The sequence below is a fragment of the Canis aureus genome, chromosome 9 (genome assembly GCF_053574225.1).
Source record: "Canis aureus isolate CA01 chromosome 9, VMU_Caureus_v.1.0, whole genome shotgun sequence".
NCBI classification, from domain to species: domain Eukaryota; kingdom Metazoa; phylum Chordata; class Mammalia; order Carnivora; family Canidae; genus Canis; species Canis aureus.
Window position 1 is genome coordinate 65680316 of NC_135619.1, and position 16291 is coordinate 65696606.

Below are 16291 nucleotides of genomic sequence, written 5' to 3' on the forward strand. Positions count from 1 at the left end.
GGAGCTCTCATAGGCAGCTGGATATAAAGCATGGAGTTTAGCAAAGGTCTTGGCTGGACAGTTTGGTGTCAATAAATTGCACTTTCCTATAAATCAAGCTTTTTACAGACAACAGTGAATTTAAGAGATCAGTATAAAATGCCATTTATTTAAAATCTTGGGCATTAGCAAAAAGCTCAGCAAAAAACAAAATACTTAGCATGTTGATTTCTAGTTTTTTAAAATTACCTGACATATTTTCTCCCAAATTTCATCACATCCAGCTTTTTCTTGAAAGCTAAGGGCCAAGTCATAATTTTCTGCTTCAGACCACACAATCAAAGTGTCCTTGAGAGAAAAGAAAAAGTCTGATTAACATCCATTGATTACTTCAAAGTATAAGGCAAATGAACAAAGCAATAAGGAACTGAGGACAGTACTGAGCAACACTGATATTGTAATTGCCAGTGCCTTTTCACACCTAGCTCTGTTCAATCTATAAAAAGAAAACAATATTTTCCTTAAGGAGAAGTTAACCAGTATATGAAAAGCACCACAAAGTGAGCAATCTAAATGTACTAAAAGATACAAACTAAACATTATATCAATCTTTTGCTTACATATTAGGTTATATTTTATGCTCTAATCAAATTGCCCAGAGAAAGTAGCATTTAATACCTAGGGGATGTCAAGAGAATATAATTAATAACCCTTTCTCTCATCTCTATTGTCAGCATTGGATGATCTTGACCAGAGACACACGAGGCCCATGAAATTATCGGCTAAATTTGTAATATGGGAAATTTTATCTGGATAGATTTTTGTTTTAAACTTTCACCAAAGTGCTGTGGTTCAAGAAGATGCTCCTACAACCCACAGCCCCTTCACTCCTATTCAGGCAGACTTTTGTTTAATGACAGTAAGTTTAATGAACAATTCAGGTTTTTGTTAAGATGTCATCTCTGCAAGACACTACACTTAAAATATTGACACCATTTTATATTCCCTATAGTATAGTCTGTATTCCTCAATAGTATAATTGTATAATCTACATAGTATAATAAAAGTCTGTATTCTACAATATATATAATATAGTAAAAATATTTATAGTCGAAGATATCCTTTCAAACTTATAGTAAATAAACACTATTTACTGTACTACAGTAAATAAGCACTATTTACTGCACTACAGCAAATATACACTATTACAGAGCCATTAACCATTTCAAAAAAGAGCCCTCTCACTGTAAGAGCTTTGTGAATCTTCTTATATATGAAATACTGAATGGTACTAGGGAGAGTTACACTTAAAAAGAAGGCTGGGGCACCTGGGTGGCTCAGTCAGTTAGGTGTCTGACTCTTGGTTTTGGCTCAGGACATGGTCTCAGGGTGGTGAGATTGAGCCCCTCTCTCATCAGGCTCTGGGCTCAGTGCAGAGTCTGCCAGAGATTCTTATTCCTCTTCCTTTGGCCCTCCTGGCTCATGAGCACCCACTCCTTCTCTAATAAATAATTCTTTTTTTAAAGGAGCCTAACATAACAGCTATCATGTAGCAGTTTTTCAGGCTGGTCCAAAGAGAAGAATTAGGAGAAGTGAGAGAAAGACATGAGTACAATATACAGAAAAAATAATTCAATCTAGTAAATAACTGAATGGAGCCAAGCAAAAGCTAGGTGAGCATTTACAGGGATGATAAATGTTCCTATATGAAGAAGGAAACAGGACTAGACCATCTTTAAGGTACCTTAAAAGATATGTTTACTTGGAGGCAGTTTCTAATACTTTTCACTATCAGAGATAAATCTTATTATACACAAACAGTCCCGGTTTTGTCTGCTAAACTGTATATTAATTCTTTTCAGTCAATTCTGTAACTGTCAATCACAAGGACCAGTAGTCTCTCTCTGAACTAAAGAGATGGCAGCCAGAAGTAAATAAATGATAATTTGATTTGGCTGCACAGCATTACTAATAAAATGAATCTACAACTTTCACTCAGGATTTTTAAAAAGACCTCAAAGACACTTTACTATTTTCTTGAATTTCTAGAGATCATAGAAACCAGGCAGACATTGTTCCACAGTGAGTTAAGTAGCTGTTCAAACTCAAAATAATTTACATTAACATTGTAAGATCAACACACCGCAAATTAGTCCGCTGTGTAGACTCCCTAAGTCAGGGTCTTCATCTTTAAAATGGGTATCCTATAGTTATGAGAAATGGTGATAAAGACCCACGGAAACAAGCCTGAAACCAGTATCATATTAGTAACAAGACAGATTTAATACAACTGTAAGCAATCACTTTAGTGCAATGTAAATTCAGAATCATCTGCAGGCTTAAAATGGGGCACAACTAGACCTATGTTCTTAATTGCCCATTTGACAAACTTAGAAGTTTGAAAATTTTTAGAAATTGCTGTTCTGTTTCCTTGGAAAAGTCTAATTTTCACCAAATCATCTTATTTATCATCCAACAACCTACAGCTTAAGACAGGGATTTTAAAACAGATGATCTTCTTTTTCTTCTGTCTTTACTCTTCCACTGACTTAAACCTCAAAACACAAATGTATATATTCACATATAGAATATCAAAGGCAAATACTCTAGTCTCCAGCCACTCCAATCAAACCTAACAGTTTTTTTAAGAACACTAAATGCAACAAAGTATTAGCAGACCATTAGACTATCAAAATATTTCATATTGTACCAAATGTTTTTTGGACAAATAATCACCATTAAATAGATTTAGAAGTTCTTATCAGCTTTCCTATACACTGTGTGACCTCAAGCAAGTCACAATCTTTAGGGATCGTCTAATGTACAAAATAAAGCAGACACTAACTTCTAGTAATAGTTTAATGGTCAATGATGAAGTTATAATTTTATTTATAGAGTAATATACTTATAAAGTAATATATACATATGAATGTGTTGGTAGCATTCTTGATTCTAAATTACTTTATATCTGTACCTTCAGGGCACTGAGGGATCTGATGTTGTCTTCACTGACCTTGTACAGCACTCAGTAACTGTGTGTGTATGTGTTCTGAATAAATATACCTTCTGATGATAGTGCTAGTAGGTCTAGCAGGTAGATAAAGATTTACTCTCAGGTATCGCTTATTCACCCGAAGGGTACAAAGAAAGAGTGTACCAAACCTGAATGTTGCCTTAACAAAGTGCATCGTTATTATCGTGTTATTATAAGGTCCTATTCAGGCCAGGTAAGAAATCAGATTTTCCTACACCAGGCTGCTGTATAGGGACAGAAATGCCCCTTCTACACAAGCATCTACAATAGCAAAAGAAGTAATTTCTACCATTCTGTTGTGTTAATAGCTGATTATTTTATCAGCTGGTCATTTTTTTTTTCCTCTAGGTAGAAACAAAACTGTATTTAGTTTTAACTTTTGAGAATTAAGTCTTTGTTGTAAGAATATGTGGAACAAAACTTGGAGTGATTTTTTAAAATTTAAAATGATTGCTTTATACACTATAGAGATTGGCTGAAAGCATATTTTAGAATTAGGGTAGGAAAGTATGTTGTAACCTGTTTTGAACTTTTCACTGTAAGGGATTGATGGTAAATTTTCATTTAATCACCAAATTGAGAGGATAGTATACAAGGTAAAACACAACATTTTCAAAATTTTACCTGTTGTTTCTGATATGCAGTGTTAGGATTTATTTTGGACTCTAAAAGTAGAGAACCTAGGAAACAGAAAAACAAAACATTCCATTATGTCATTGCAAAGCAGCACAATTACGTTCCATCACATACACACACACTTCCTTTCCTGAACACTTGATACACATGTAACTTCAGTTAAGGAAATATTTTAAAAACAAGTTTAAATATAATAAAACTTGTAACCCAAGAAATGTTTATTTTATGCATATTTACTTTTAACAAGAAGGACACAATTATCTGAAGAGTAAAGGGCTAGATAGGAATAGAGTAAAGGGCTGGATAGGAATAGAAACCTAACAACTTATGAGCAGCATAAAGTATTGAAACAGCACAGCATGAAGCCCAATGATCTGGGTTTCAATCTCTGACATACATTATGACTTAGATCTAATCCATTGCCCCAGTACATCCCCACATTACACTTCACCTCAGAAAGTCTTACTTCAGAATTATCATATTTCATCTTCAAATGATCAATTTTTCTTATAGTAAACTAATTTTCATTTTTTCCCTGGCCATATAAGGCTCATCATACTACAAAATTAACTATTACTTTATAGCAAAGAGCAAATTTTAAGACCACCTATATGCCTCTCCCCTCCGTAAGTTCCAGTTTATCCCCTATATACTATCTAAAGGCAAATTCTGGCCCAAAATGCTTAAGCAGCAGTCCATCTGAAATTTTCATTTCTTCTCCTATTACGTTTAACCATTACTTCCAATTCCAAATAGTGGCTAGGCAGCTGAGAAAAGGGTCCTTTTTAACATTTCCAGGTTTAATTAGTTTGCTTCTATGTTAAAATTCATCTACTAATCTTATGATACTGCCCCATTTAGTGATTTACTGACTGTTCACTTGTCTGTGCTCAGAACAGTGCTAAGTGATACTGAATACGGTAAAATACCAGCATTTACCAAGATGTGATGAGTTAATTTGCGAACACCCTGTACACACAAACAGCCTCCTGCTTCACTCGAATCTTCCTACTGTGTCCAGTACAGGTGAAGTTAACTCCAAATGTATTTCTTATTCTTTCTGTACTGAAAATAACTAAACAGTCTCCATATTTTTCCCACCTGTACCCAACACCCTATTTCTTTAGGTTCTCTTATTTATTTCGATTTCTGGCTCACTGAGGTTCAGACAAGTATTCTCAGATTCTAGAGGAAATCTGTTTTAATCTTCCTCCTCTTCTCCCTACTTTTGTCATATTATTAATTAAAATAAATTTCTAGTACTTCAATTTTCTTTATGTGCAATTACTGGATTTTTTATTTTGGTAATTATTAAGAGTTGTTTAGTGATGCATTCATAACAAGAAAAAGCAGCAAGCAAATGAACTTGATGTTGAGAGTCTCTCAAAAGTACTAAAAGTCTCCAACTATCTTTATAAATATTCTTCCAGGGGCAACCCTGGTGGTGCAGCAATTTAGCACCGCCTGCAGCCCAGGGTGTGATCCTGGAGACCCGGGATCGAGTCCCACGTCAGGCTCCCTACATGGAGCCTGCTTCTCCCTCTGCCTGTGTCTCTAAGAACAAATAATAAATAAATAAATAAACAAACAAACAAATAAATAAATAATAAAATCTTAAAAAATAAATATTCTTCCATTGTTTCTTGTAAATATAAGAACAAAAATCACAAACTATCATTTCTCAATGAAATGAGAGTATGTCAGGAACATTATGGATCAAATTTACTTTTTGTGGCATATAATTATACTCAAAATGTGGTTTCTAGGAGAAAATACATTCCAAAAAAATCTACTTTGAAATATATATCCTAAAAAACCATCGATTTCTAGAAAACTACATAATAGAATGAAACTGAATTACTTTGTAACATTCAGAAGATGTAAGAGGTCTAATGTCCTATAACTAAAGGGTGTGATCCTGGAGTCCCAGGATCGAGTCCCACATCAGGCTCCCTACATGCAGCCTGCTTCTCTTTCTGCCCACGTCTCTCCTCTCTCTCCTGAATAAATGAAATATTTTTTAAAAGAATAAATAAAATCTTAAAAAAAAAAAAGAGGGGGATCCCTGGGTGCCTTAGCAGTTTAGCATCTGCCTTCAGCCCGGGGCATAATCCTGGAGTCCTGGGACTGAGTCCTGCATCAAGCTCCCTGCGTGTGACCTGCTTCTGTGCCTGTGTCTATGCCTCTCTCTCTCTGTGTATGTCTCTCATGAATAAATAAATAAAATCTTTAAAAAGAATGTAAAAAGACAATCCATGAAAATGGAAGAAAATATTTATAAATCATTTATCTGATAAGGAATTTATATACAGGAATCTGTATTTAAAAATGGGCTGGGGGGGGGATCCCTGGGTGGCGCAGCGGTTTGGCGCCTGCCTTTGGCCCGGGGCGCGATCCTGGAGACCCGGGATCGAATCCCACGTTGGGCTCCCGGTGCATGGAGCCTGCTTCTCCCTCTGCCTGTGTCTCTGCCTCTCTCTCTCTCTCTCTGTATGACTATCGTAGATAAATTAAAAAAAAAAAAAAATGGGTGGGGATCCCTGGGTGGCTCAGCAGTTTAGCGCCTGCCTTTGGCCCAGGGCATGATCCTGGAGTCCCGGGATCGAGTCCCGCGTCGGGCTCCGGCATGGAGCCTACTTCTCCCTCTGCTTGTGTCTCTGGCCCCCCCCATCATGAATAAATAAATAAATAAATAACTTTAAAAAATAAAATAAATAAAAATAAAAATAAAAATAAAAATAAAATAAAAACGAGCAATAGATCTGAATAGGTATTTCTCCAAAGAAGATATACAAATGGACAACAAACATATGAAAAGATGTTCAACATCATTAGCCCTTAAGGAAATGCAAATCAAAACCACAAATAAGGGGCACGCACCCAGGTGGCTTAGTGGTTGAGCGTTTTGCCTTCGGCTCAGGTTGTGACCCTGGAGTCCCAAGATCAAGTCCTACATCAGGCTCCCTGAGTGGAGCCTACTTCTCCCTCTGCCTGTGTCTCTGTCTCTCTCTCATGAATAAATAAAATCTTAAAAAAAAAAAAAAACCCACATAAGATACCATTTAATACACCTACTGAGATGCCTATAATCAAAGACAGTGTTGCCAATTACAGTGTTGGTAACCACATGGAGAAACTGGAATCCTCATACATTTTGCTTGTAGGTAAAAAGGCATTCACTTTGTAAAAGTTTGGCAGTTACTCAATTGCTAGTAATTCTAGCAATTCCAAACCTAGGTTTATACCCAAGAGAAATGAAAACATGTTCATTCAAACATATGTACGTACAGAGTCTACGGCCATACCACCCTGAACGCGCCCGATCTCATCTGATCTCGGAAGCTAAGCAGGGTCGGGCCTGGTTAGTACTTGGATGGGAGACATATGTACGTACATGTCCTTAGCAGCCTATTTCATAATAGCAAAAAAATACAAATAATCCAAATGTCCAAAACCTAATGAATAAAATACTATTCAACTACACAGAGAAAAATACATGCTATAACATGGGTGAACCTTGAAAACATTTCATGTGAAAGAAGCCAGTCACAAGAAGTCTATATATGACTGACTTTATATGAAATGTACAGTGTGCAAATTAGAGAAAGATGTGTAGATTAGTGGTGGTTTAGGGAGGAAGGGCAGTGAATGGGGTAGTAATTGTTAACAGGTACATGATTCCTTTCAGAGAGAACAAAATATTCTAAAATTAGATTGTGGTGGGGTGCCTGGCTAGCTCAGGCAGTAGACCATGCAACTCTTGACCTTCGGGTTGTTAAGTTCAAGCCCCACGTTGGATGTAGAGATTACTTTAAAAATTAAAAAAAAAAAAATGTGGTGAGTTGCAAGATCCTGTGAATATGCTTAAAAAAAAAAAAAAAGAACTATATGCTTTGAATGGGTGAATTATACTGCATGTAAACCCTGTTTAAAAAGGTGTAAATAGGGGATCCCTGGGTAGCTCAGCGGTTAAGAGCCTGCCTTCAGCCCAGGGCATGATCGTGGAGTCCCTGGATCCAGACTCACATCGGGCTCCCTGCATGGAACCTGCTTCTCCCTCTGCCTGTATCTCTGCCTCTCTCTCTCTCCCCCCTACCCCCGTGTCTCTCATGAATAAATAAATAAAATCTTTAAAAAAAAAAAAAAAAAGGTGTTAAGTATTCATAGAGGCAAATACCACATAGAAATGTTAATGAACCAAATATGTGAATGCAACATATACGAATCTTACAAACATGAATGAAAGAAACCTCAGAGAAAAATATATACCATATAATTCTACTTACATAAAGTCAAAAAGTAGCAAAAACTAATCTATGGTGCTAGTAGGCAGGGAGAGATAGTGACTGTGAAGGGACATGAAGCAGGGTTCTAGAGTGTTGGTTATTTTGTGAAAATTCACCAAGATGAATAATTACCATTTGTGTAACTTTTTGACCCATTACACTTCAAAAGTTTTTTAAAAAAAGTTTAAGAGTAGGGGTTAAACATATGGCACAGAGCGGTGGAGTTATCATTTCAAATTGTGCTTCCAAGAAACACAGCTGTAACACTGTCAATTATAATTAAAAAAAGGAAAAAGGACAAGGCATCTAGGTGGCTCAGTCCGTTAAGCATCTGACTTGATCTCAGCTCAGGTCTTAATTTCAGGGTCATGAGTTCTAGCCCCAGGTTGGGCTCCACACGGGGTGTTGGGCACTTAAAAAAAAAGAAAAGAAAAGAAAAAGAAAAAAAGGAAAGAAAAAACACACTTGACTTGGCTGTTACTAAAACAAAATGAAAATTTGCATTTGCTTCAAAACTGTCCATAAAGTTACAGGGTCAGGGTAATTAGAAAGGAAAAAGTCATAAACTGAAAGCTTGAAGTGATCCCTCCCAAAGCCCTAGCTAAAAGAGAAGAAGTATAGAACTGAATGCTTCTGGTATTGGCAACTTTTTCTTTACTGGACCATTCAAGATGTTAAAGTGAAGTATCTCTGCTGAAACACATCGCAGCCATATCCCATGGCTTTGGTTTAAGACATTACCCAGTCAAGTTTTATCATGCATTAACACAATCCTTTCTCCCAACAAGTTTACTTGTATCAGTTGCTATAGCTACAGTACTAGGAACAACAATTCCATTCTAGTAATATATGGGTATCTGGGGATGTAGAGTTCAACTGTAGGTGAGAGGCATTTATCATGGTAACAGAGACAACAGGGGAGAAATGAGGAAGATGATCCTTAGTAGCAGACCTTACCCAACATCATGGAAGGTAGAGATGGTTCTCATTAAGGAGAACACATGCTTTAGATATGGGACAGGTTCAGTTTATCTTAATACCTGCAGTTTATCTTAATACCTGAAGTACAGGTACACAACAGCCCCCACCCAAACTTATTTAAGAAACATACCCATCCTCTCCAATAAAACATCCCCCAGGAACAATTCACTCTCACCCTCTCCATGACACCTCCTCTTCACCAACTGACAAAGACACTCTATCACACAGACCAAAGAGACAAGCCTACACAGTAAACCCCAATATCAACACTTGAGAAAGGCCTTCCCACTTTCAACCTAAACACTTGGATAGGAAATAAGAGACACAAAGAAATATCAAGACACTGATCAAACTAAAGGGAATGATCAATACATGTAATTCACTTGGTCACTGCAGAATCTATTCAATCAGACCACTAGCAAAATCAACCATCTTCAGATGAACTAAAAAGTATTCCTGCACAAGTGCATGTAAGTCTGTTCCACAGAAGTTCTGATTGATAGGCCTACAAGTCCATATTTGCACAGGTATTTTTCAAAAAATAAAGAGGCTTTTGTTTACTAATAACAAGACTACAATCACCACAACTTTTGAGGAGGGTCATTTTATCTTTATCTATCAAGCTTTTAAAACATAGGCCTCAGGGACGCCTGGGTGGCTCAGTGGTTGAGCATCTCCCTTTGGCCCAGGGCGTGATCCTGAGTCACGGGATCGAGTCCCACATCAGGTTCCCTGCATGGAGCCTGCTCCTCCTTTCTGCCTATGTCTCTGCCTCTCTCTCTAATAAATAAATAAAATCTTTAAAAAAATAAAAATAAAAAAACAAAACATAGGCCTCTGGGCAGCCCGGGTGGCTCAGCGGTTTAGCACCGCCTTCAGCCCAAGGTGTGATCCTGGAGTCTCAGGATCAAGTCCCATGTCAGGCTCCCTGCATGGAGCCTGCTTCTCCTTCTGCCTGTGTCTCTGCCTCTCTCTCTCTCTGGGTCTCTCATGAATAAGTAAAATCTTAAAAAAATAAAACAAAACATTGTTTTGCCCTCTTTGATCCAACAGTTCTAGGAAATTAGACTACATCTTCACACAGTGCCAAGGATATGAACAAGTAAGTTACTAGCACTGTTTGTAATGGTAAAAATCTAGAAACAATCTCTATGGCAGCTGTTAATGTATGGGACCTCAGGGAGTCTGGAAAATCAAAACTGTTTTCATAGTATTACTACTAAGAAGCTGTTTGCCTTTTTCACCCTTATTTTTTCAGTGTCTACACTGTTACTGCAAAATTTTGAATGCATAAGATTAAGAATCCTTTTTAAAAAATTAAACCCAACATTAAAGAGATTTGTAAAATTGTAAAACAGTGACACCCTTCTCACTAAATCCTGACTTATCAAAAGCTTTTTGAAGGCTTAGTTTTAAATTGTAATGTGGCAAATACCAGTAGATACAACTCATATGAACAAAAGCTTTTGGGAATCCCCAATTGTAAGAGTATAAAGATATCCTGAGGAAAGTTTCAGAAATGCTACTCTAATGCCACCAGTGTACTATGTGAATATATACAGTAAAATACTGTGCTACTCTTAGATGACACATCTGTGTATCCTGACATAAATAGATGCCCCAAGTATACAGACAAAAAGGAAGTCTGTACAGTCAGGAAATGGGCGAGCAATAGTATTGGAGGGAAAATGCCACTCAGAACATCACCAAGACATCACCAAGACAATTGCAAGTAGAAGCTGTCAAACATAGATAAGCAAGAAAGATGGACAATAAAAGATTTAGTACAAGTATACATGATTTTAGGTCATTAAAAATATTCCCTCTCTGCTTCACCACATCTTTGTTCTTCCATGTAAAATGAAATGTGAGAGCTTTTCTTGTATTCTGTTGCCAATCCCCAACACCTCTATCAAAACAAACACCTCCAGGGAGCAGGGTGATAAGTAGCTGGTAGCGTAGAGAGTGAAGTATCATTCCAGTAGTGTTTAAATCAGACAACTACAACTAGGGCCTGCAGCCTGGATCTAGCCAGCAGACAGCTTGAGTCGTAGTCTAACACACACACTCATATGATGAATTCATGCAAGTATTTTTAAATGGCAAGACTGTACATTTTTAAAAATCTAGATTTCTGGCTGAGTGCTAGAAAAAAGGATCACAAAACTAAACTGTCCAATCAAATAATCAATCAGGAAGACTTAGGTTTAGAAAAAAAAATAATACCCCATAGGGATACTGTATTAACTAAAAATTCATATTAAAGTGGCTATCCAGACATCTACTACAAAATCAGCATTCATTATTTTTTCTTAGAGCGTAGACAAAATACCATTTCACAGGCATCATTGTGCTGTTGAAAAATACAAAAATTAGTAATGACAACAATGATCCAGAAACATTATATAACAAAAGCTTAAACAGGTTTATTACACTGCTTAAGAAAAACATTTTAGAAAAAAAAAGAAAAAGAAAAACATTTTAGCATACAATATTTAGGAAACATTCCAAGAAAACTGCTAAGATTTTGATACAGTGTTACCCAGTGAGAAATTTCACTTGTTCAGAAGATATCATTTCCTTTCACTGGAGAAATGAGATATAGAGTTTCTGTAACTTTTATGGTTTTATTTTCAGTATCAACCAACCAATCAGATTCAGGTAGGTAAAGAAACATAGGTCCTGGTCTTAGTTTAGATTTGGATAAAAACTTATGGATTTCAGAACTACTAAGTCCAGTTCTGTCACTCCACAGTAAGCAATTTAACATCTAAAGCATTGCTGGCATATACTCCGTATCAATGCTCAAAACTAAGGGCAGGAGCTTAGGTACTATGCTTCATTAGTAGGAAGAAAACATCATCAAAAATGAAATTAATGGAAGTTCAAAATATCATCTGGACAGGACACCAGTGTAGGCTTTAAACCTAGTGTGTGTTCCCAGTCCCTTTCTCCTGATTGTGGCTCAAGATTACATACAGCATTTAAAAACTGAAATGGGGCAGCCGGGGGGACTCAGCGGTTTAGCGCTGCCTTTGGCCTAGGGTGTGATTCTGGAAACCCGGGATCGAGTCCCATTTCGGGCTCCCTGCATGGAGCCTGCTTTCTCCCTCTGCCTCTCTGCCTGTGTGTGTGTGTGTGTGTGTGTGTGTGTGTGTGTGTCTGTCATGAATAAATAAAATCTTTAAAAAAAATAAAAAATAAATAAAAACAAATGAAGGTTCAGTGGAGGAGGAGGAAAGGGTAGCCTTATATTAAAAGGTCCAATACCTGCATCAGGCCTTTACTACACTCTGGCCCTACTACCTATACCCAGAGTGGCTGATGGACTTCAAACTGTGAGAAGTTACCACACACAAAGTGACAAACAGGGTTTGCTTACCTAGTAAGGCCTAATAATTTTTTACAAAATAGGTCTACATGAGAAGAAAAAAAAAAGAGTTTAAATGAATTGTTCAAAGTGAAGGATTTCTTGCAGTACTGACACTGAGCTCTTCTCAGTAGCTAAATCTGGAATGCTTACTGTATGCAATATTCTACAACGCTTACTAATTTATGAGAAAAAAAATTTGCTGATACTTATCTCTGTTCATTTCTTTCACCACAACAGCCCAAACAAAACAAAAAAGGCTTTCCACCTTAAGTGTTCTGACCTCCTTTTCTAATTATAGTGGAGGTGAGGCACTACTTACAACCAAGTTCTACAACAGGCAGAGAGGTACAAGATTCTGGTTTTTACCATTAGCTACTAGTGCTAACTTGAACAAAAACATTTCCCCGTGTCTCATTTTCTTCGTGCCTCAAATGACACTGAAAATTTAACCTTTTAAACTCCGAAAAAGGTAACTCAGATAATAGATAAAACTATTTTGAAATATAAAAATTACTTTATTCAACTTAAGGTAAAAATCAAAATATAAGAACACTATTCTTGATGCTTGGCAAGTAATCCAGAATAAAGAGCATGGATATGATTTTTCATGTTAAATAGACATCCTTCAGTGTGTGGAGAAATTCCAAAGTCTTTATCAATTCTAAAATTAGAAGGTGGAAATAGTAAAAACCATAATGCAGTAGACTGATTTAAATATAAAGTGAGAGGGCAAGTTAGGGATTACATTATTACCCTTAATGCAACTTAAAAGGTATAGCATAAACTGAAAGAAGAAAAAAAGTAAAGTTTTTGTTTGTTTGTTAGATGGAACTTTGTTGGTACCTGGCTATGACAAAAACCTTAGAAATGCGGTAATCTATCTTCATTGGAGAAAAGGCTATGTTCCCACAATACCCTTTGCCAGTAGGAACCTACTGAACAAGGATAAAACCTAGAGAGCGGGCTCAGTAGCTTGGCAGGACCTCTCTCTCCTACAGATTTGCCAAATCATTCAGTTCAGAAGGGAAAGGCATACTTACTCAGAAAGTTGTGCCCTGTTAACAAGGAGGCCACAAGTACTTCCATTCAGAAATCAGAAATTGCCTTCCTGATTTTCAGTTTAGTGTATAAGCACCTCTAACAAGATAAATGACTCATTTTATGGAAAATCAGAAATACTTTCCACTTTGCTCACCACAATAAAAAGAAAATTCTCAATTATCCCATAATGGAGAATGGGAAAAGCATACAATAATGGATGACCGAAACTAGCAATCTGTACAAAAACTCCCATGTAGCTTGGAGATAAACTATAGTTTTAAATATCTTTAGGCTAAAAATTCTTTTCATGTTCTTTGAAATAAACTTTGAGCTTTTAAGTATAAAGTAGCAAACACAAGTAGACAGCAGTAAGGGAGTTTACGCTATAAACAGTTAATGATAATAATAGTCTCAAGTCAAAGGCTGTCTGAGCCTCAGTTTCCCCATCTGCAAAATATGGCTAATAATAGTACCTATACCAGCAGATAACAAGTAGAGTCTCTGGCACATAGTAGGGACTGGATAAATTTTTATTATTCCTATTTAGAGTTTTCCTGTCAGAAGACAGTACTAATCATCAAACGAGATTATTTCTGACAATATTTCGTAAGTATGCTGCAATCTTCTAAGCCCACTCCTTTGATTTAGTTTTCCTTACATCTTAAATTAACAAGGACAAATCAGTTACGTTTATTTCAGCTTTCTTTCTCTATCAATAAAAAATAAATAAAATAAAAATAAATAAAATAGATAAAACTTACGGCCTTTTTGTTTTTGCCATTCAACCTGTTTCATTGCAGGTTCCCAAAAATTCCCAAGGGAGGAAACGAGTTTAGGGGCTATTTTCCAAAGTGGTAACAATAAAAATGGGGAAAAAAAACAGATCCCAACACAAGTAGGTGGACAAGGATTCCCCAGGATAGTATGACATTGAAACGTAATGCTTAAAAATACTTTTTAAACAAAGGATCCATTCATAGAATGAGTCCAATTAAATATGTGATGTGACAGTTATACATGTTCTTTGAAGTTAGGAAATTTCAAAGAATTGGTCTCACATCTACACACACTTTCATCTGGAAGTTAACTGAACCTACAAAGCCCACGCTTTTCAACTCATTATGTAAAAAGTTTTCCAAACAGGCAAAGGAAAAGAGGATATGTGAGAGTAACTGGTGACTATGTGAGAGACACAAAAGCACACTAACACATTCAAACTTGTATTTTTAAGAGGCAAATAAATAGGCCTCAGAAAAATAAACTCAAGGTATTCAAAATCCTTTAAACGCCTCTAAACGAAATATTTTCTAAGTTATTTTCAGCAGCCTTATGAAGTTAACCTGTGGGCAATATAGCTCTAAAGTACAATTTTTCAATTCAAATTGAAAATCAATGTCCCTAGAGTCTTTAATCACAGAGGGGTGAGTCTTGTTTGTTTTTCATGGAACGGAGAGTTCTGGGTTGAAAGTCCAATTAAAATTCCTTGAGACCCGCTGCAATAATTCAGATACAGAACAACTACAATCCTAATAAACTGAAGCGCCTAAAGTGAAATTACAGACTAATGTAACAAGACAGGTTTTCCACTTCAAAAGTAACAATTTGGAAATACTTTCACCTGATGTGGACATTTTAAGCGAAACTCCGAAATACGTCACAGAGGGAGGCGGCAAACACTGAACCTTGAAAAATGTGCAACACTCATTTTCAAACTAGGTCTCTGAAACTCGAGGGCCGTTTCAAAATAATGGGAACCACAAGCACTATGGCAGATACCAAAGGTTTCAAACTTATCTGCCAACTTCTCCCCACCTGTTAACTGAACCAAATTGTGATCACACATTTAAGCGGTCCAAAAAAAAAAAAAAAAAAACCCGCGAATAAAATGGTTCCACCCTTGCAAGACGCCTACACAAACTATACACAGAATTCTGCATTACTGGGGGGGGGGGGGGAGACAACACCAGGTAACACAAATCCATCTTCTTTCTCGAGGCAAAGAAGCATTTCTCTGCCATCCATGAACCGGAGTTGCCAACCTGCTGCAACAGGATCAAAGAGATACAGCAGAAAAATAGTTTAAAGGGGGGAGTGCGGGGGAAGGGGGGGTGGCGGCACAGCAAGCACAACGTTCTCCAAAGAGTGACACCTAAGAACTTTCTTCGCTCCCAGAAAGTTTCACGCCTGCTTCACAGATGAGTGAACTAAGGCAGAAGATCGGATTAATCAGTGCCTTTCTCAAGGTCACTCTGGTGCAACAGAACAGCACCGTCCAGGCCGCCGATCTAGGCCCCCGCCCTCGGCACACGCCCGGGGGGCTCCGCTCCAACGAGCCGGGCTCCCCTCGTCGCCCAAACGCTACCGGGCGCGGGGAAGAAAACGAGACCCTCCGAGCGCTGGCGGTGGCGGTGGCGGTGGCGGTGGCGCTGCAGCGAGCTCCGGGAGGACCCGGGCGCCGGCGGTCCGCCCTCCCCCGGGGCGGCGGCCGCCCCCTCCGACCTCGCAGGGAAGCCTCTGGCCCCCAACACCCAGCGATGTGGCCCGGGGCCGCCGGCGCCGGCGAGGGTCCCGCCGCCAGGGGCCTCGCTTACCGTCGCTCTCGGCCCTGACAAGCAGGGACATGCCCTTCAGCCGCTCCACGTAGCCGGACGACACATGCCCGGTGCCCCGGTCGTCCCACTGCCGGTCCTCGTTGAGCGTGTAGACCTTCACCCGCCGCCGGGTGTCGGTCATCGTGCCGCCCGCGGGCCGGGGCACAGGCCCCGCTGCAGTCGCCCAGGAACGGGGGCCGGCGCCGGCGGGAGGACGCCTGCAGGCGGGGCGCTCCCGGGCTCACTGCCGCCGCTGGCCGCCGCGGGGCCGCGGGGCCGCCCGCATGGCCCGCTCCCCGGCCCGAGCTCTGGGCCCCGGTGCTCCTCGCCTCCGACTCCCACTTCTGGGCGCTATTGTCCGCGCGCGGGG

The 16291-nt window shown here is 38.6% G+C and overlaps 1 protein-coding gene across 2 annotated transcripts in view; it reads right to left on the bottom strand.

Moving 5' to 3' along the window:
• PPP4R3A (protein phosphatase 4 regulatory subunit 3A) overlaps window positions 1–16064 on the bottom strand; it is a 38670-nt gene extending 22606 nt beyond the window's left edge. For both annotated transcript variants that reach the window (XM_077910383.1, XM_077910382.1), the window contains exons 1-3: window positions 15922–16064; window positions 3638–3693; window positions 229–327 (exon numbers count right to left, since the gene is read on the bottom strand). In XM_077910383.1, the coding sequence (XP_077766509.1) occupies window positions 229–327; window positions 3638–3693; window positions 15922–16063 (297 nt within the window). In that variant the 5' untranslated portion in view covers window position 16064. The remainder of the gene's footprint in view (window positions 1–228; window positions 328–3637; window positions 3694–15921) is intronic.
• Window positions 16065–16291: the final 227 nt, after the last annotated feature.